We start from the raw sequence: 21456 nt of genomic DNA, 5'->3' as shown, positions 1-21456 counted from the left end.
CAGCACACGAATGAATGAAAGCGCGGATACCTTATCTCGCAATAAGTGGATGGCAATCGAAATTCCCGACACTATGAAACTTAATAGTAAGCCATTAAATACCCCACAGATTTCAGTGGTCATCAGTCCCGATATTTAGCAATATATTCAACAGTCCAAACGTAAATTAAATCTCAAATTAAACATCTGCTTTTAATAGCCTACCCATGCCGCTCCAAACGAAAAGTAGGCCTATGTCTCACAATAAAACACAAGAAATAAAGGACTATATTATAGCAGACTCGAATACAAGCCATGGCCAAATAAAGGTGCTGTGCTTTGCGCAGCCTAAATTTGAGGATTTACGAGTCTCCTTAACATCCCTCACCTGTTATCTAGACATGCATGAAAACATTTGAAAACAAAACGCACTGCCATGTAATATTTGATCGCTGGTTTGCTACTAATTATCTTTCACGTAATGAATACGCACAGAATGTGAAAGTAGGCCTAATGTGCGCCCGCGGTTCTGTAGCTGTCTGTTCACGTCCGAATCGAACGTCAAATAGAGAAGTCATCCATGTTCTCTACGTTATAGCCTAGGCGGTCATGCTTCTGTAGGCCTATTTGCAAAATTCCTGACGGTTCCTGATCGCTAAATGTTTGTTTTCCTTTCCTGTCGATAGCGGTTGATGTTGAAGCACCTAGGCTATAATTTGACTTCAGCGGTGACAAATCCTGCTGAGAGAGAGAGAGCAACGAAAGAGAGGCACCCCAAAGTGGTCCCGGCGCTACGTGTTTGTGTCTCTGCATGGGGTTCAATTGAAGTCAGAGTTGGTCCGTCAATAGTGCCGCATTCAGGCCGCTCCATTATTATATTAATGTCAGACAGGGTACAGGGTAAAATGTGTGGGAATCTCTCGCATTATGATGGCTAGATTTGCGGGACTTTTATTATTATGTTCAATACTAAGTAATAATTTATTCGCAATACCCGCAATTCCGCGCTGGAATTTAGACCCTTTTAAATGTGCATCTTTTTTTCTTTTTCTCCTATTAACATGCCTGGCATACCCATGGCCGTCAATGGCCAACCAAATTTCTTGAAAAATCTCTTGACCAGATAAACATAGACTCATCTAGAACTTAGAGTGTGTTCATACTTTGTCCCATTTCCTCTGTGACTTTCAACCTGTCTTGCAATTTTGCTTGAACCCCAATAACTACCGGTTGCGATTACTATTGTTTTTTTGGCTCAAAAATATAGTATTTAGGAACCTGTCTGTTGCTAACAGTGAGCTTCTCCAAGAAATGTCGAAGCACTAAAGCAGGGTCTTCAATCAAACAGTTCCACAACACCTGCTGTGCAACAGCACTCACTAAGAAAGGGAAAGAGTGACAGTTTGGCATACAGATTGATAAAGAGATAGAGTGAGACAATTCAGACTGAAGAGCACAGGAAAATGTTCACTTTATGATACAGGACCCCACTGCCAAAAAAGTCAATGTTGAACCTTTTACCTGTGAAAGCTATTTCAAATTTCATTCCTACCATTCTTAGGTAAAATACTGGAATCGCCTCGGACAACAACAAACTCTGCATCTCTATGTTTTTACTTTTACATCATGTTGATAATAAAGATTATACAACTGATCCCCAAGTAGTACTACAGCAGTGGTTAGGAATTCATAATGACAAAATATCAATAAGCTCAGATGACTGTTTTTACAGACAGTGCTTGGGCTATATAGTATTGTCAAAAAACTACACCAGATAATGGCATTTTTTGGCATTGCCAGTTTTATTATATACACTGCATAAAGGTTCAAAGAATATAAAATTGCCATTTACCTGCAACTCCATCTTCTCGAACCTCCCCATCCTCCATTAAGTGTACAATAGGCAGAACAGCAGCACAAATGCATGCTGGAAAGACGGCTTGAGGCGGCTGTACAACATGGTGTGTAGGGGTGTGTTCTGTGGTATTATCCTCATCTTAAAAAAGGCATAAATCAGGATTTTCATAGAATGAACAATGTGACTGCCACAAAACAGTTCCATTGGTTTTTCAGGTAATATCAGGAATTGGAATATGGATAAAATATTCACCTTCCGCACTGACAGCAGAGCGCACACTCCACAGAGAGCCTCTGCGAAAGGAGTAGTTCCTATGAGAATTTGAGGAGGCACAGGAGGGGCTCACTGAAAGACGCCGCGAGGCCAGATTTATAACCTCCTCTGTTAACAAATGAAGAGGGGAGAAACAGCGTTTGTGAGAAAGAGTGCTTCTACATGTTAGTAAAAAAGTATGGAAAAAGAAAACATTATTTGATCTGAACAGGACACAAATACGCATAAAAGAGAGAGAGAATGAGAGAGAGAGAAAGAAAGAGAGATTAAATAATATAGACTGCTATATGAAACCCTATTTCGAAAAACTGGGGACGCTGAGTAAAATGTACGTACATAAATAAAAACTGGTCCCATTTTTCAGAAATATGGTAGAAACATTCCTAGAAAATATAGATGCATCCAAGCGGCAGCAATTGTAATTGGCAGCCATGGTCATCTAGCAACTCTCTGTTGGCTTGCAAGCTGGAAAACCAAACTCTGGTCAGGCCAATCACATTGTGTATAGAGTCGGTGGGCGGGCTTAACAGAATTGTGAAGGTTCCGTGTGAATTCCCTCCTACAGTGTACTTGAAAACAAAGAAGATGGCTGCTGCCGCTGGCGAACATTCCATGATGGTTATATTAAGGATACATATTTTTTTATCCTTTAACTGACATTCCCAGAACATTCTCTAAAGGTATAGTTTTGTGCAAATGTCAAAACTATACTGCCGGAACTGATTTTTCTCTGCTCGAGTTTTAAACATGATTCAAACAATGTTCCGTGAACGTTGCCGGAACCAAAGATTTAAACATTTAGGAAAACTCTGGCACTGTCAAGAAAACTTTCCTGAACGACCGTGAGAGAACGTTAGCAACGAACGTTCCCCGATCTGAAAATTTGTTTGCTAGGATTCTTGTCATTGGGTCCCAAATGTTGCCATTTTTAGGTGCTTTGCACTTACAGGATAGAGTCAAGCCTTTTTACCAACTAAGGCATATTTCCAAAATAAGACTTCATTTATCGTTTAAAGACACAGAAACCATCTTACATGCCTTCATCTCGTCACACCTGGATTATTGTAAAAGCCTTTTCACCTGCCTTACTCAAAAGTCCTTATACTGTAGGCTTCAAATAGTCCACAACTCTGCTGCCAGGCTCCTTAATAAGACCAAAAGGTATGAACACATCACTCCTGTTCTAGCATTATTACATTGGCTCCCATTATGCTGGAAAATTGACTTTAGTTTTACTCATTAGTAGGGTTGGGCACCGAAACACGGTTCTAATATGGCACTGGTTCCAATGCAAATGGTAGTAACTGCATCGAATAACAAGTGGATTTCGGTGCCTCATTTCGGTGCTTAAATAGCGTTTTCTTTTTATTTATTTTTTTATACGAGGCATCACTGCATGTCATGCGCCATCTCTAACGTCTTGCTCTGATAGCAACACACCCAGATACAGTTAGCTAACATATGATAAACACTGGATGTATAAACCAGAGGGGTGCACCACATAGGCGAGTGGACAGTGTTTGACAGCTTGCGTGAGCCCAAAGTAGCTTACTTTAAAGCGATATCGCGAGCTCCTGTCAAAATCTAGCAGTGGGCCTAACTACACACAAGCAAAAGGCTATGAAACAACATCAACAGTAGGCTAGCCTATACATTACACAATATCCTTGCTAATGCGCTAACTGACATTTATTTGAAATGTAATCAGCAAAGTTGTATGGTGAAAACTTTATTTCACGATGTGTTATGGCATGATATTAATATTTCATATGCACGAGGCCCATATAGCATCACAATGAATATGTTAACAGTTAGCTGGCAAAAACATAAATATGTAGGTTACATACCTGATGTCACTGAGCTGTCAAAGAGGCTACGAAACCATCTCCGTACGTTATCGCTAATTAAACTCAGCTGACTGGTGTTAGCGCATAGGCATAGTTGCTGTTAAAATGCCTACTAGGCTAGCGCTGGGAATCTAAACACTTCAACATAGACATGTAGCCTAACATGTTCAAAACTACTGCGTGTTATGGGTTAAGACATGACATTTCTTGAAGCATTTGGGAACACACTGAATTAACTGGAAAGTAGAGTCCCTGTTAGATTAGCTTGCTTGCAAATGCCGTTGTCCATGACCTGGCAGTTTTATGGCAAGCGGTTTTAACATACCTGTGCTTTAACATACCTGTGTGCTTTGTATTTTTCAACAAACCGCCTACACTGGGTAAACTTGAAAGCAGAACTTACCATTGTGTGTGCATGCATGGCAAGCTGTTTTAACATTTAAATGTATTATTCATAGGAGCAATGAGATATTGATAGTAAATTGAATATAACAGTTAAAAATTGAAAATGTTCAAATTTGTCTTATCAATAAAAAAAAAGCAATTCATGCTTTAGACCATTTTAATTTAAAACATTTTAAAAACAAAGTACCGGTTCAGGCACCGTTTCGGCACCGGCACCGTTTTAAAAGTATCGATTTAGCACCGGTATCAGATAAAACCCAAACGATACCCAACCCTACTCATTAGCCTACATTCAAAGCTCTTAATGGCCTTTCCCCAATTACATTTTTGATACGCTAGTGATCTATTAGTCCTACACACACATTAAGGTTGGCAGGAAAAGGTTGGTTTCATACTAAAGGGGACAGATCTTCAGATCTTTAACAGATCTGACACTCACTTGTACCGCAAAGCCTTAAAAGAGTTTAAGTTTAATTTTTGATTTGTTTTTGTTTTGTTTTGCCTTATTGTATATTTTCTTTAAAAAAAAATCCACTATTCTTGCCAATGGTGATATAGTTTTCTTTGTATTGCTTTTAGACATTTTATATATGTAAAGCACTTTGTAACTTTGTTTAGAAAAGCACTCTATAAATAAAGATTATTGTTATTATTATTTACAAAATTTTGTTTTATTACAAAAAATATATTATTATTTACAAAACCTAATGTTTTGTGGGCATGGGGGTGTGCATGTTTACCCTCTTCCTCCTGTTCAGGTGGGGGGCTGCAGGTGGGCTCATAGCAGGCTTCATGAGAGATGGGTATGGCTGTGATAATAGATGCCTCCCGGCCCAGCCTCCTTCTTTCCTCCTCCTGCTGCAAATTTTTGAGAATGTGTTCAGCCCGTTGATGAGAACGTGACACTGCACGTGCCGAGAATGACTTCTGCAAATAAAGACAAACATACATCTTCAGCTGATGATGACATTGTGTTTTTTTGTGTTTTTATTTTGGAAAGATACAATACAATGTGATGCTGTGTGAGATTACCGACTGGTCTTCGTTGATTGGATCCTGCACACTGCCTGTGTTCTGGGGCACCCATGGAGGATCAAACATGGGCACACATGGCATACCCAAGATGGGAGAAGGTAAAGTGAAGTTGATACTGGGAGGTGGAATCTGTGAAACACACAAAAATATGAATGGCACACAAATACACAAAGGACATTTTTTTAAAAAAGTTATTGCTTTCATAAAACTGTACACATAGAACATTGCTAAAATGACTAGCTTGACAATAGTAAACATATATACCTAATATTTCAGCATCCATATAACCAAAATGGAATTATCCTTGTTACATTTTGCAATTATTTGACTGTGGGATTGGTAGTCGAATCTAGGTGCTTGAATCATATTAATAGTCAAATGGTTGACTATTTGGGGTCACCCCTGATTCACCATCACTAAAACGATCTTTGGGTGTACTCCAAATTTAGTGAAAGTTTGTCCAGGGGGAGTACCACAACTAACATTACATTAACTTAACTGCTAGAGAAAGAAAATGTATATAAAACCACATAACCCTGGTCATTCGTATGGCTATGATTTAATTTGTCTACACACTTTCATCTCTTTCCCTTCTGCCACTCGCTACAACTCACACATTGCTTGGACCCTGATGATTGCCACGGCAGATATACTTTTGATTTGCATGAAAATGCAATGTACTATTCTTCCGAAGCTGCTTCTTCTTCTTATAACGCATTGAATGCAGCTTCAACCGCTTAACGTAGAAACTTCATTCAAACTGTGTTGCATAGGTCTTACTTAGGACATGTGTGCTTTGTATTTTTCATCTATGTAACTTATACTTTTTAAACTATTAATGAAAAACTATTCAAAATTTCCCCATAGACTTAACATTGGGCTGATGTCATCACAGTAAGGCCATTAAGCAATTACAATCCTGGGCCAGGTGGCCAGGCCTCCTGCAGCAACTGTCAGTTTCTCAGGCTTTAAGCATACAATCTCATTCTCTTAAAACTACAAATCCTGTTCCACTGCTTCCTCTGCCCACAACTGTTTTAAAATAAAAGTCCTCACTACAATCATTCCCTATTAAATAATTTAACAATTTAAACTACTCAACTATTTAACTATGGAGCTAAATTTGTCTCAATAATATTTGTATATGCGCAGAGGGGGATCCACAAATATTTCTTGATTTGCATGTGTGTTTTGATATCTACAAATAAAAAAATCATATTTGTAACTCGTATATTGATTTTTACAAATATAGATGTACATTTGTAAATAAAATAACATTTGTAAAACCGAAAATTTCATTTGTGAAATGTGATTCTGCATTTGTGGATCACCAACACACGCATTCTTCGCTTTCCAAAGTTACGTGTTTTTGAGACGTTCTTCACATGAAAGTCACACAAATCCACACGTAAATAGGCCTACTTTAATTCACCGGCACACAGAAATCGCAATCCAGTAGATGGCGACATCCACAAATATTTCTTGACTTGCATTCATGTTTTGATATCCACAAATAAAAAAAAATCATATTTGTAACTTGTAAATTGGTTTTCACAATTGTAGATGTGTATTTGTAAATGAAATGGCATTTGTAAAACTGAAAATTGCCTTTGTGAAATCTAATTTTGCATTTGTGGATCACCAGCACACACAGTTTTCGTTTTCGCATTTGTGGATCACGTATTTTTGAGACAAATTTTGCGCAGAGAAGCCACCCAGATCCACAAGTAGCCTGCTGACACTTTCTAATCCAGTAGATGGCAGTGTTGTTCCATGGGACTCATAACCAAAGATTCTTTGCTCATAACACACAGAGCTAGTTATCATCAACTATGACTCCTGTTAACTGTTTCCTCTGCCCACAACCTAGTAAATCTAACAAGTTATGCCTTTTACAACAACTGCTGAACACACTGCAAAAAATTCTAACCAAGTGTTATTGATCTTATATTAAGATTAAAGAATCTATTTGGTATTGTTTTTAGAATGAAAAGACTTACCTAGCGCCCTCTCAAAAGATCATTTTGACTTAATTTTAAGACTTTAACTTATTTTAAGGAGTCTTATCAAGACAAATTTGTTTAACGCACTGGCAGACAAATTTGCAAAAAAACCCACTGGCAGACAAATTTGCTTGTTTTTAGGACAAATTTGCTTAACGCACTGGCAGACAAATTTGCTTAACGCACTGGCAGACAAATTTGCTTGTTTTCAAGATGAGATGTCTTAAAATAAGTTGTTTTTTTTAATTAATGATTTCACAAGAATGATTGATTTCACAAGAAAGCGCTAGGTAAGTCTCTTTATACTGAAAACAATACCAACTAGTTTTTTTTTTTTATCTTGATATAAGATTAATAACACTTGGTTAGATTTTCTTAGATAAGCAGTTTTTGCAGTGCAACTATTTAACTGCCCAGCCTTCCAACTAATGTTTTCATCAACTATTATTCCTGCCAACTGTTTCCTCTGCCCACAACTGTTTCAAAACAAAAGTCCCTTTTATTATTTAACAATGTAAGAGTCAATGACGTGATGCTCATTTTTTGTGTACATATGAGTTAGATACATTTAATATTGTTAAAATTTGAACATATGAGTGTAACATATCAGTTAGATACATTTAAAATGGTTAAAATGTGAAAATTATTTTCAAACATCATTTTCATCAAACCCTAATCTTAGTAGTTTTAGTTTTGGATTCATTCAATTTTGAGAGAGTATTCACTGAATTTGGGTAAAAATGTCAATACGGTGTAACCACAAAAACATGAACCAAATCATTACACTTGCTGAAAAATCCCTTCTAAAATAATCTGGCATGATCTTGCACAAGAACTTTTCTATATTTATATATATTTAATAGAAATAATGAAACCCCATTGTTCTGAATTTTTTAATAAATATGGGGAATCATGTCTGTCACATCAAACACTTGAAATGTCAAGTGGTGTAACCACAATTTAAGGGGCCATTTTGTAAGTATTATGTCACATGATCATTATGAAAATTATGTCACAGAGAAGGACCCTTGACGACCCCAACTGCTATGAGTCAAGGTTAGTAACTCTCTTAAAAGTAACAAAATAGTGTTTTGGGCCATGGTCAGGCAAGCTTAGGTTACATGTCAAATGGTATGACCTCCTGAAAATATTGACAAATCATAATAATCATAAAATATTGCAGTGAATGTAAAAACTGTGTTTGAATATTCACATAAAGGTCAGGTTGTCGATAATAATGCCTGAAAATTTTGCTTTTAAGTAGAAATGTCAAATGGTGTAACTACTTTCTGTTTGAGACCAGTTTGATCAGATTTAGGGCCAAGAGTATTCTAGGTGCCAATTATATTATTTTTATAATTTAAATAGTGACTAACTGTTTAGCATGAACAGTAGCATGAAAAGGGTTTAAGCAGATTGTAATTTAAGCAATTTTTGAAATGTCAAAGTTTTTTATTTTAAATTTAAACTTCCATAATTAATTTTTTATATTTTATTATGATAATAATAAATAGTATGTAAATAGTATGTTTAAATTATAAATAATATAAATACATTTATTATAAATAAAGTGTACTTCTTGTCCCCCAATAGGTGCCTTTCAAGCAAGGAAACTGTGTCTCGCCACAGAGCGCAAGTGAACGCATTATTCTCTCTCACACACACTTAGGCCGTATTTTAGCGATCTAAAACGCATGGTCACTAGTGAATAGCGTAAATACATTTAGGGGTTTGTCCAGTCCACATTCAGGGTGGTTTTGTTATGAAATGTCAGGCACCTGGCGCAAAAAGGCAGCTCTTATGTTTCTTAATCAGTCATGGGTGTGTTTTGGGTGTAACATCCTTTAAACCAATGAGAATGACATCTGTCATTCCCTTTAACAGCAAGCAGTGCACCTTCAAACACTGCATCAGTATTTTGATAGTCAACCACGAATTTGAAGGAACCTGCTTGCACGCTAGACCGTATGGAACAGGTATTCCACTAAACCATGCTTTACTAAAACCTAGCAGAGTATAGCCTACACGCATCTGCACTTGTCTATTATTTGAACTCATAGGCAAAGTGAAACTAACTTTAACGTGGTGTCATAGTCAACGACAAAACAGTTATACACAGTTTGTTACTTTCACTATTGACTGACAATGGATTACCATTGTGGATACCATTAATGGTGGGGGCAGCCGTGGCCTACTGGTTAGCGCTTCGGACTTGTGACCGGAGGGTTGCCGGTTCGATCCCCGACCAGTAGGCACGGCTGAAGTGCCCTTGAGCAAGGCACCTAACCCCTCACTGCTCCCCCGCTTCAGCTCACTGTGTTGTTGGATTGGGGCAGCAAACCCCCAGGCAGTATATATACACTAAAAAGAGTATGAGGTGTCCTGAGAATTAATGGGAGGGCCTCCAGACGCCAAGCGGAAGTTGTCACACCTCACACCTCCGCCCAAGTCAAACCAAGACACACCTCGAAGGCCGTTATCCCGCTTATCACCCGGTTGCCACTGTAAACACTGGAAACACGCGGTTCTGTTTAAAAAGAAGCTCACTAGTTCAGCTTGTTGTACAACTTTAGCATGGACAGTTAGCTTGTTTACAGTTGATTCCATTGTTGGGAAGCCTGCAACCAAAGATTCTAGAGCGCTGCAACCGTCGTCCTACTATGGTTGTTATAGTTACCATTCATAAGCATTGATATGGAACGGTGTCCTGTTATTCAGAATTAAAGGCCACCCGCCAGCCAATCAGAAAAGAGTATTTCTTCACTCCGGGTGATAATTATACTTACTTACTTAGATCTACCACCGGTTACACAGAATAACATCTTAGAGTAGAAGTAGACCCACTGTGTGAAGCCCCTTGAAACTAAATTAATTAAGTAATCTTGTTCATTGTAAAACAAAAAATAATCACCTTAAAAATTTGCTGTGCACCCTCCTCCATACGGGGCCACACCTGGTAACGGAAGCGCCAGAGTGTTTGGAATTTCAATACAGAACTGATGCGCTGACCTGCCTCTTGATGTTGAAACTCAGCCAACATCATCTCTGACACAGCATCAGGGACTTTTACTGCACACAGCAGGAACATTGCGGCTGCAAGAGAAAGAAAATAGACTAAGGAAGATAGTATAGTATAGTATATAAATATAATCGCAAAACTACTACTGTAATTCACTGGTCCAGATAATGTATAGAACGCCAGTCATTATCGGGAAAATAAGTCCTTTCAGGACGAAGCAAGTACATTATCCCTCACTTATTTCATGGCACCCAAGGTCACTTCACAAATAACAATGTCATATATAAAATAAATGCAGTAAAACTACAGTATATTACAGTGAATAGGCTAGCCTAAAGAGAGAACTTTAAACATAACTGTTAACAGATTAAAAGATGAGGTAATTAGTACTGGATAAGCATCGCTTGTTACTGATTTCATGTACACATTTCTACAAGATTTCATACTCACATGTACTCACACTTCATACTCAGTATTATGTGCTGGTGAAAAGAGGAGGACTTTGTAGTTAACAGTTCTTAAAGGAACACGCCGACTTTTTGGGACTTTAGCTAATTCACCGTATTCCCCAGAGTTCCATAAGTCAATACATACCCTTCTCATCTCCGTGCATGTAGTTACCTGGTAGTTACTCGGTCTGACGCACCCACCGCTAGCCTTGCTTCATTAGCCTACACCTCCCAATAGTGACAAAAGTATTCCAACATTTTCCTATTTACATGCTGTGATTTGTGTAATTACAACATGTACAAATAACAATGTCAAATGAGACAAGGCCCTTTGTAAGTGTGACGGAGGTTGGGACTCCAGGATAAAGGTTTTGACTGAGTGGCGAGATATGGATTGCGATTTCCGGTCAGAGAATTCACGGACACAGATCCACTGTTTATTTTCTTTAATCTTCACACACTGCAAAAACTGCTTATCTAACAAATTCTAACCAAGTGTTATTAATCTTATATCAAGATAAAAAAAAACTAGTTGGTATTGTTTTTAGTATAAAGACACTAACCTAGCTCTTTCTCATGAAATCATTTGACTTAAATTAAGTCAAACTTCTCTTAAATTAAGACATCTCATCCTGAAAACAAGCAAATTTGTCTGCCAGTGCGTTAAGCAAATTTGTCCTAAAAACAAGCAAATTTGTCTGCCAGTGCGTTGAGCAAATTTGTATTGATAAGACTCCTTAAAATAAGTCAAAGTCTTCTTAAATTAAGTCAAAATGATCTTTCGAGAGAGCACTAGGTAAGTGTTTTCATACTAAAAACAATACCAAATAGATTTTTTGATCTTAATATAAGATTATTAACACTTGGTTAGATTGAATTTTTTGCAGTGCAGTTTCGTAACTTGAGTTGACAACAATGTTTTGTATAGGTTTCCATTTGATATGTTTGATATATGTATGTGTGAGTGTGTGTGTGTGTGTGTGTGTGTGTGTGTGTGTGTGGTCTATTCTGCATTTACGCACACAGGAAATGGGTACATTGTTATTCACTGTTTAGAGAGACAACTGCAACAACTGCAAAATGAGGGAAAGTAAAATGGGGGGAGGGGGAGTCGGTACTTGATGATGTCATCACTTTGTCTCTCCTATCACAGGCTTTCTCACACAGCCGCCCTGAATGTCTGGCAAACTAGACATTCCAACAGTAGAGAAAGCCTCAGTATTTCAGGTCCATTACCCGTCCATTGTCGGGTTTGGACTCAGGGACCAGAGATGCTAGTTGGTTGTGAGCGGGCAGAGGCACATAAGTCTTAAGGGTCTTCAGATATTCCGGGAATGATTCTAAATGGTTCTCTGCCTCGCTGAAGTCTTCTGCACAAGCTGATGTACAGTGGGTCCCAGTTAAAAATTGACACTTCATTCACGATCATGGTGAATAGTGAAATGTAAGTACAACTGCAGCCGCTTGGGGGCAGCATAGTCCGCTGTGGAGTTCCACGGTCGAACCAGACGGGCGATTCGACAGCAAGGGCTGTGATTGGCCGAAGTTTTCAGTGCGTTTCTCTGTGTTTTAGCAGCCCTGCAACATGCTAGTCCACTGTAGCCTAAGCCTTGTACATAATGTTAAACATAGTTTTGAATTCAGTGGCAAGATTTCTTGATTGTACAGTGTCTGTCTCTCAGTAATGTTTTAAAATGAGAGCTTCGTCAGCTGGCAGTAGGCTACTTTGTCGGTAGTCATGAGAAGTTCGCTTGCTAACAGAACATAAATATGCTGCCCAGAAACCTTGTGAATAGTTCTGATTTTTTTTTACTACACTAACAAGGTTGAAATATAGACTTTGCCTACAGCATCTCCTTAACAGTAATGTTAACAAAATGACAGCATTCATATGACAAAGAAAAACGAATTGGTCACTCAAGACTGTGCCACAGCAACCAGTGTAGGCTACAGTCCTACCAATAGGCCTACTCGAAGCAGATGGCGTTGTCTCGACGGTCGAGTGGGTTAATGCAATATTTCCAGAACAGGACTGCAACTTTCAGGTAGTTCTGAGTTCGAATCTAGGCAGGAGCAGAGCCATATAAAGGCCTAGGCCTATTGTTATCATTTTTTGCAAGGTGTTGCTCCTGGCAATACTTGTTTATAAGACGTTTGGTGATTAATTGATAGCTGTTTTTGGGACACGTTAAACGTTCTTTATAATGAGCGCATCCGGGGAGTAAACGACTGTTACGCTATGTTACAACTGTAGGCTACAATGATTGCAATACAAAAAAATATGCGGCGTGTTAGTTTAGTTAGTTTTGTGATGTTTTGCACTTTTGCCTCATGTGTTTTCAGGTTTGAGGGCTTTTTTGGCAAGATTGACCTTGGTTAGACTCTGCATATGTTATTTCTCCGTATGGAAAATAAAGTCAATTTTCGACACACGTCTGTTATTAGTTCAATAACAAGTGTTGCTTGTTAAAACATGTGACTAGTGAAACTCAAATGATTTTAGAAATATTTAGCCAAAGCCAAAAAGTGTTAGAGAGAAGGAGAGATGCCGGTGCAGCTCAGATGTCTTCTTAATTTTCTTTATTCTTTAGTAAAAGGTGCAGAACATTATTAAACTTTGACTAACGTGTTCGATAGTCAAAAACATCGACACATCGAAATGTTAGTCAAAAATAATGTTCTGCACCTTTACTGAAGAATAAAAATGTTAGACATCTAATCCTCTCTCTAAAATATCTGTCCTGGCCTGGTTGCAACGGATTGTGGCCAAAACGACAGAAGCGCCGGACAACTTTGTCTACCAAAAGTGTTACTTTGTGCCCAAGGCCCCCACTGCTTGTGAAAGAAGGGGATGGGGAGGGGGCTTAACGTGAAAAAAGCTTAATGTCACAAAACGGCAACGAAGTCGTTTTAGGCTACAGGCCTTCATAATGGTAGGCTACAGGAAGTGGGGGGAGGGTATGGGATGACCAGAGCCGCCATCTATCGTCTTTCCAGGCACACAGCTCGTTATATAGCCTATCGACTGCCTTAACAGATAGGCTTTGTTCTTGGTTTGGCCTTACAGCGAACTCAATGCTCTTGTTGCTTGCAGTTTGTGAAATAAAGCGATGCAGATTACATTATTTATTTCTGATTAATTGCGCTTTTTGATGTATTTTGCAACATTTGCTTGTTAGGCTGGGCTACTGTCAATGTCCTGTACAGGTCAATGTTCAACAATTGCTGGTGTAGGCCTAGGCTATTAATCAATTAGGGACTGTTCATTATTTATTTAATTGGGGGCTACCGGAGGAGTTTTGGGAGCGTTAGTCAAAAAGACTTGACCCTCCTCGCCAGCAAGAATTTTTTTCTATGACCCTCCAAAGTGATTGAGAAAAACGCATGACCCTCCCCAGTCCCAACAATTTATTGATGCCTTAGGCTACTGGGTCAATTTGGGAGCTTGCATGCTACGACTCCTTCCTTGAAATGCCTTGAAAAGGCTGTCGTTTTGCACAATTTCACAAATAATCACGGGACTGAAACAAACCTGTCAACTTTTCCCCGGTTTATCGCAGATTTTAACTTTTTTCCTGGCTGTCTTAGGGAGGAGCTGCAGGGCCGTCGCAAGGGGCTGCGAGGCCCCAGCGAACTTGACAGATGCAAGGCCCTTTTCACTTACGTGCATGAAATCATGCGATAGCTTATTTTACACATAGCCAAGGCTACCGGCCGGTGTATTTTAATAGTAGCCTAGTCTAATAAGCTACACCAGCTTGCCTTTAAGATGGGAAATTCAATTGTATAGCCTATAACATTAGCTGAGTCACATATTTGGCCATATGGTGTTTATCATAGGCTACATCACGAAACCAAATAGTGTAACAAAGGCGAACACTTTAACAGGGGGAATTAATTGGGCATGAATCATTGTGCTGAACGGTATTTGTCAATGAGCAGAAACACATACGACATTCAAACTATTGATAAGATGTACTGGTCTAGGTATAGGCTAACATTGGGCAAATAAATGACACTGACTCGCCATATCCTGACTCAGGAAAAAAAAAAATTTCTTGCTTTGCCGCAAACTCAGCAATGAAATCATAGGCCAGTTTGCAGGTAGCCTAACGTCTTTTTCATAGAAGGGAGAGCCAGTCTCTCCTGTGACATGGAGGTGCGCAAATAGTTTTTAATAGCTTGTTCAACTTCGAAAAGCTTCAGTCCAGTGCGTTATGTCCTGGGATTCGGATGTGCTCAAAAAGAAAAGAAAAAACACTTTTTTATAGATGGTTATGAGGAGCAATGTGAGAGAGAAATTTGATGATCTTTGATTGTTGTTTTGGGACGTTAAGCCTTTTCCATAGGCGTCAGTGAAGGAGATTGAAGAATGACCATTTTTTTATACGAAAATATTTCTTAACTACAAAAACTCAGTGTCATTCAGACTCAACCCTCTTGTTGTTTTATTATCTTTTTGATTTGTCGTTTGAACGTTGGCAAGCAGGCATGTTGCGGTTGCAATTTAAGTGAAATTTCTACAGTAGGCCTACAACATGCTGTTAGGCTGGGCTACTGTCAATGTACTTGTACAGGTAAATGTTCAACAATTGCTGGTGTACAGGTTATATAATCAATTAGCTAAATCATTTGTCCAGCTGTTTAAACATTTTTTCGTGCTACATTCAAACGCAAAAGGTGCTTTGATATATTTTTCGTTTGAACGCCGGGCAAGCAGGCATGCTTTGGTTGCAATGAATGAGGATAATTGCTTTTTTTGCATTATTTTGAATATGACTCGCTCCAGTCTCAACAGCAGCGTGACTTTTTCCACACGCTTAAGTTCTAACACACATAGGCCTATCCCCTCTCGCTTTCTCTCTCTCCATCCCTGCACACGGTGCTTTCTTAAATCTTAAAGGAGCTGCACCATTTTACAACAATTGCATCTACATTTTCATATTAGAATGTTTTGTCAAGTGTAAGCTTAAACTACCGCGGATCAATTTAAGTTCCGTGCCCCGCCTTCGTCATGGAAGCAGTAAGTCAGTCGTGATCAAAAAAATAGTAGTGGCACCCAAGTGACACCTTGTGGTTGTTTGTGTCAACTGCAGTTTGTGCCATTTCTGCTGAGAAAATGGGGTGTGTGATTCATGAAGGAACCCGTCCAAACTTAACGGGGACCCACTGTAGAAGAAGGCTGAGGAGCCGCCCCGTGCAGGATCCTGGGTGTAGCACTAATGAGGTCCTCCCGGCTGGCAAACTTGTTTAAGTCAGGTGAGTCAGTTGTGATTTTCCCACTAAATGCAGGCCTTTTAAGTTCTGACTCTGGGCCTCAGTACCAGCAGTGTGAAGGTGTCAGTTCTCTTACCGATGTAACAGTCTCTTGTAGATTATCTATCTCATGGCAGTACCTTTCAGCACGTTGGGCGTCTTTCGACAGCATCCTCTCTGTGTTGCGTAGGCTGAGTGGTACAGCTTCTAAGCTGCTGTGAAGCAGGGGGGCACCAGGCCGTTGGAGCAGAGGGGTTGCATAGCATTTGACTTCATCCACGTCGATCGGAGAGGTTTCTGTCTTGAGCAGTGTCAAGGTGTGTTGGTCTTTTGACTATGTTGCTGCCTTTGCATTGGTGTGGGGGAGAGTATCAACCTGACACTACATGATGAAGCAGCTCTGTATTATTGGGGATGATGGATGTGTGCAGACACTGCTGTTCTGATGAGAAGACTTCTGTAATACTTGTGGGGCCTTGCAAAGTCCAGCCGAATTGTTAATGTGTGGCAGGGCCAGATGTCGGAGATGTTCATACTGGCTTTGTAGGGACGTAGAGAGCTAGATTTTCAGAGGTGAAGGCGTTGGTTATTCGGTACCTCTTGGAGGGATAGTGCATGGAGGATACTTCAAAGGTGACGGAGGCTCCATGAAGCTGCTCTACATCCTGCCTCACAGTTCGCAAGGCAAGGGTCTCTGGATCTCTGTTAAGCTGCAAACTCTGACTGCCTGTGGTAGAATAATGCTTCTCTCGGAGCCATCATCTAAAACTGCATACGTCTCAATCGATCTATTGTCATTATGCAGGCGTTCTTTCACCACTTTGAGCATTACCTTGGGTGAGCGAGTTGACCTGTCTAGGTAGATCTTGGCAGCTGGAGCATTAATTAAGAGCACACTCTTCTGGCTTTGCTCAGCAACTTCATGCAGGGTTGTCAGGTGCTGTTCTTTGTATGTTTTGCATGGCCGCTTCAGTGTGCATACATCTGGAGAGTGAGTCCGCCCACACCTCCAGCAACTCTGTCCATCCTTAATCCATGTCAGGACCAGGCTTGGAATTTCACCATTCTCGGGGCAAGGCCACTTGGGCCTTCAGTTGGGCATATTTGGTGGGGGGCACAAAGGCCAAAGTTCACTATACAGTAGTAGGCTATAAAAATGATCAAAGTTGTATTTAGCCTATTCACTGCAGTAGACCTGCATCACTGTATGAAACATTACAAAAACATGAAACATGACATATTACATAGAACTGTAAATTATCTGATCTAATATTTACTTTTTACTAATATTTATCTATGCTATATAGCCTATAACATTTATTTTATATTTGGCCTGTTATGAAATCATGTATTGAACAATTTAAGCACAGCTCAGCTTTAAGAAACTCAAATAGCCTAGATGCATGCTTAGCATTTTGTGATCATTAAGGCTACCTTCACAAACTCTTAGTCAGCTGTCCTCTGATTTACCAATATCTGGGCGATATTTGTAACATTTATTTTGTATTTGGCCCGTTATGAAATCATGTGGAACAATGTAAACACATTGTAAAACTTAAAGCCCAAATTTGGAGACATCCATGTATGTCGAACTTTACTGCAAATTTAAAGCTGGATTACTCTGGAACGGCTAACTGTACAGGGGACTGCTTTACACCTTTTTTTCGGTAAGGTCTCCTGTTTATTCGGATATGGTTTGTCGTATTAAAAGAAGGGTTCGTAAAGTATTCCACCGAGATGAATGGGTAGGGAGATCATGGGACGCAAAACCTTAAGTAGAATGTATGATTAAATTTTATTATATTATTTACTTTTTCATGAACCGTTCAACACAGCAATTATCGGCTAACATCGCTTAAAAGCTGAGAAAAAGCTCTTTCATGTGATACTTGTGATGTCTGTGTGATGAATATTCTACTTCGCGAGTAGTTCAACTGAGAATGGGTGAATTTAGACGCACTTTCTTTCTTGCGCTGTCACTTTCTCCACTGCGTAAAAGACTAAATTAATTTGCGCTGTAATTGCTAAGATTATAGACTAAATAAAAATCGCTATTAGTAGGACGCAAAGCAGAATATTGAAAGAAGGGGTCACCAAGGCCACCGTGGCCTGTAAACCTCTGAGTTTCAAAGGGGCCTCACGGCCAATGCAAGGGGCTACGACGGCCATGGCCGTCGTGGCCGCCGTGAAATTCCTACCCTGGTCAGGACCCTTTCTGTACTTAGACTCTTAAACTCTGTGCATGAATTCAAGAAGTGTTCTTTACTATTGCAGTAGGGGCAGAACGGTTTGAATTTTCTTCACCTGTCATATAGAAAATAGAGGTAGATCTCTCCTCCTGCCTTGTAGGGGCGCGATGTTCTTTCCTAACAGGATGTTGCACCTCACTCTGGTAAAGCGCTGCTGCTCTGCTTGCTATGCGCTTAGCTTGGGATTTCATCTGAAGCCAGGCTGATAAATCTGGAAGGCTGTATGTTCGGTCAGAACCACTCTGTAAGATGCCTCGTTTTAGACAGTATTCAACGAACCTGTCTCTGTAGCTAGGTGGTATTTTACTCAGCAATCTGTCCACATGGGATCCGCATTGCAGTTCACATCCGTTCTGTCCTTCTAGAGTGCGGAGCATACCCACGACTGAGTGCACGGAGAGGGCAAATGCGTCAAATGCTTCTGCATCTCCAAATTTCAAAGGTGGGGAATTCAGGATTGCTGCCAATTCACCTTGGACGAGCTGTCGCGGCTGCCCGTACTTCTCTTGGTGGGCCTGTAAGGCTGTGGTATAGGGCCGGGGGTCGTACATGAAGGCCTTGGCGAGCTGCAGTGCACTTAGAAGTTTTAATCGTCCCAGAAGCACTTGGTATTTATACTGTTCACTCAGGTGGCTATGTGGGTTGAGCAGGTTGTCAAGGCTCATCTTGAGAAGGGCAAAGTCACTTTCTCTGCCACTTTCAAAACATGGCAGTGATGGCTTGGGTACACCATAGGAGGAGGCTATCAGCAGTTCCATCCCTGGAGGTAACACTGGTTGCTGATAGAGGCTTACTGCATGTTGGGTTGATGAAGGACTCATGAATGTGCCATTTATAAATGGCGGGTTCTGTGTGACAGGGACTGGAGGAGGAGGGGGCCCAGGAATTGAAGAGCTAAAGGTGCTAATCGTGGGAGCTGAGGCCATTCCGTACACAGGTGGAAGTGGAGCCCTCGCTGTGGGGGCTGTGATGGCAGGATATGTTACTGGGATATTAGGTGCTCTTGTAGAAAACAGAAGTGGAGGTGGCACTTGGGGGATGGGCGCGGACACTGGAGACACGACTACAGGTGACGAGGAGATTTACCCTTGAGCTGGGTTTAACACTGCTGGAGGACGAGCAACCTGGGGGGCTACATACTGTGCAGCAGACACTGTGACTTGCTGGTGCATCGACACAGGGGCTAGGCTGGACATCAGGGCTGGTGTTGGTGTAGAGTCAGATGGACTCGGATCTGACGTCACTGGTTGATGTGGTGGAGGTGCTTGAATAGAGGGTAGAGTATGTGTTGAGCCTGTAGTCTGCTCGCGGTGGTCTAGAGACTAGAGAGGGAGGAGCCAGTGTGCTGCCGATGGTCTGTGCTCTAGGCAGAGAGTAGCCTGGATCTATGATTGGCTGGGAAGGTGAAGGCTGCTCTCTGATGAGGAAGGTGACCATTCTCGCGACTTCAAGCTCATGCTCTAGTTTTTGTAGCTGACGCCACTGGTTTAGTTGTCTGGTTAGGGCTTCCTCTTGCACACGCTGAGCTTCTTGGGCCCGTGCATCCAGTCTTTCACATTCCTGGTCCATACGGTCCATACTGACTGGAGATCAGTGAGGGCTGGTGTTGGCAAATGTGCTGATGAGCCTCCTGATCGCCTAGATTTATCTGATTCACATCTTGACCCGACATGTGAAGGTGGGGACTGTTGAATCAGTGAAGGTGAAAGTTGAAGTTGCGGGATCTGTTTGTTGGCGAATCCAACTTCATAATCTGCTAGGTGTCGTGGGGGTTGTCTCTCCCTTGCACCGAGGGACTGTTCAGATTCAAGGTCATGGAGGACTTCAGTGTGATCTGGTTCCATATCTTCAGGGTTACTCAGACATCCGGCTCGAAGGACCATGTGATGGAGGTTGGGACTCCAGGATAAAGGTTTTGACTGAGTGGCGAGATATGGATTGCGATTTCCGGTCAGAGAATTCACGGACACAGATCCACTGTTTATCTTCTTTAATCTTCACAGTTTCGTAACTTGAGTTGACAACAATGTTTTGTATAGGTTTCCATTTGATATGTTTGATATATGTATGTGAGTGTGTGTGTGTGTGTGTGTGGTCTATTCTGCATTTACGCACACAGGAAATAGGTACATTGTTATTCACTGTTTAGAGAGACAACTGCAACGACTGCAAAACGAGGGAAAGTAAAATGGGGGGAGGGGGAGTCGGTACTCGATGATGTCATCACTTTGTCTCTCCTATCACAGGCTTTCTCACAGTAAGCATATACATACAGTTTTCAGGTGCTGCCTGCAAATCACTTCACCCAAGTAGCTGTGCTTCGCCGGAATGTGAACATAGTACCAAGCAAAGATTCTAGAACAGAGCTCCGCTCTAGAATCTTTGGTACCAAGTAAGTATAAGCTTACAAAAGGGCTGTCTCATTTGACATTGTTATCTGTACACATTGTAACTATACAAATCACAGCATGTAAATAGGAAAATGTTGGAATTATTGTGTTGCTATTGGGAGGTGTAGGCTAATGAAGCCGGCCACTTCGAAGCCCTTGTGCTAAGTTAGGCTAGCGGTGGGTGCGTCATACTGAGTAACTTCATGGACGGAGATGAGAAGGGAATCGACTTATCGAACTCTGGGGATTACGGTGAATAAGCTAAAGTCCCAAAAAGTCGGCGTGTTCCTTAACCCTTTGTACTACCATACTGTAGATGTGTAAAGATGCTTCTGCGCTACAAGCACCTGTGTTCTTGTTCTCCCTACCAGGTGAATACCACCAACCTGGCTCTCTTGTTGTTATTTATTGATTACCTTGCATAGGTTGTTAAACATTTAATGGTATTCAGTTTAGTTTTTGTTGTGCTACTGGGCTCCCCCTGCAGTTGTGAGTATGTATTGTACAGAATGGTTGTAAATACCACTCTTGGCTAGCACCCTCCTGGACACAATACACGTGGATTTTATTTAAAACGGGCAAAGATAATTTCCGAGGGGCCAAGTCGACTGACAAGGTAATATTACACAATTTAATAGAAATAGTAGGCTATCGCACAATTGCCATAAAGCAATTTGTGATTCTCTGACTAAG

The 21456-nt window shown here is 40.6% G+C and overlaps 1 protein-coding gene and 1 long non-coding RNA gene across 19 annotated transcripts in view; one reads left to right on the top strand and one right to left on the bottom strand.

The window, feature by feature from the left end:
• Window positions 1-21456, bottom strand: part of LOC125310846 (protein unc-80 homolog) — a 285921-nt gene that overhangs the window by 137181 nt on the left and 127284 nt on the right. For 17 of the 18 annotated variants that reach the window (XM_048268581.1, XM_048268576.1, XM_048268580.1 and 14 more), the window contains 6 exons: window positions 10312-10493; window positions 5395-5526; window positions 5103-5289; window positions 2090-2218; window positions 1832-1975; window positions 1258-1358 (listed from right to left, as the gene is read on the bottom strand). In XM_048268581.1, coding sequence (XP_048124538.1) covers window positions 1258-1358; window positions 1832-1975; window positions 2090-2218; window positions 5103-5289; window positions 5395-5526; window positions 10312-10493 — 875 coding nt within the window. The remainder of the gene's footprint in view (window positions 1-1257; window positions 1359-1831; window positions 1976-2089; window positions 2219-5102; window positions 5290-5394; window positions 5527-10311; window positions 10494-21456) is intronic. The other variant, XM_048268579.1, reaches the window with a different exon arrangement.
• Window positions 1-21456, top strand: part of LOC125310849 — a 37974-nt gene that overhangs the window by 15900 nt on the left and 618 nt on the right. The window contains exon 2 of the long non-coding RNA XR_007196372.1: window positions 5363-5495. This is a non-coding gene — a long non-coding RNA (uncharacterized LOC125310849). The remainder of the gene's footprint in view (window positions 1-5362; window positions 5496-21456) is intronic.

The sequence above is a fragment of the Alosa alosa genome, chromosome 17 (assembly GCF_017589495.1).
Source record: "Alosa alosa isolate M-15738 ecotype Scorff River chromosome 17, AALO_Geno_1.1, whole genome shotgun sequence".
Lineage (NCBI taxonomy): Eukaryota > Metazoa > Chordata > Actinopteri > Clupeiformes > Clupeidae > Alosa > Alosa alosa.
This window is presented reverse-complemented; position numbering and strand designations above follow the sequence as displayed.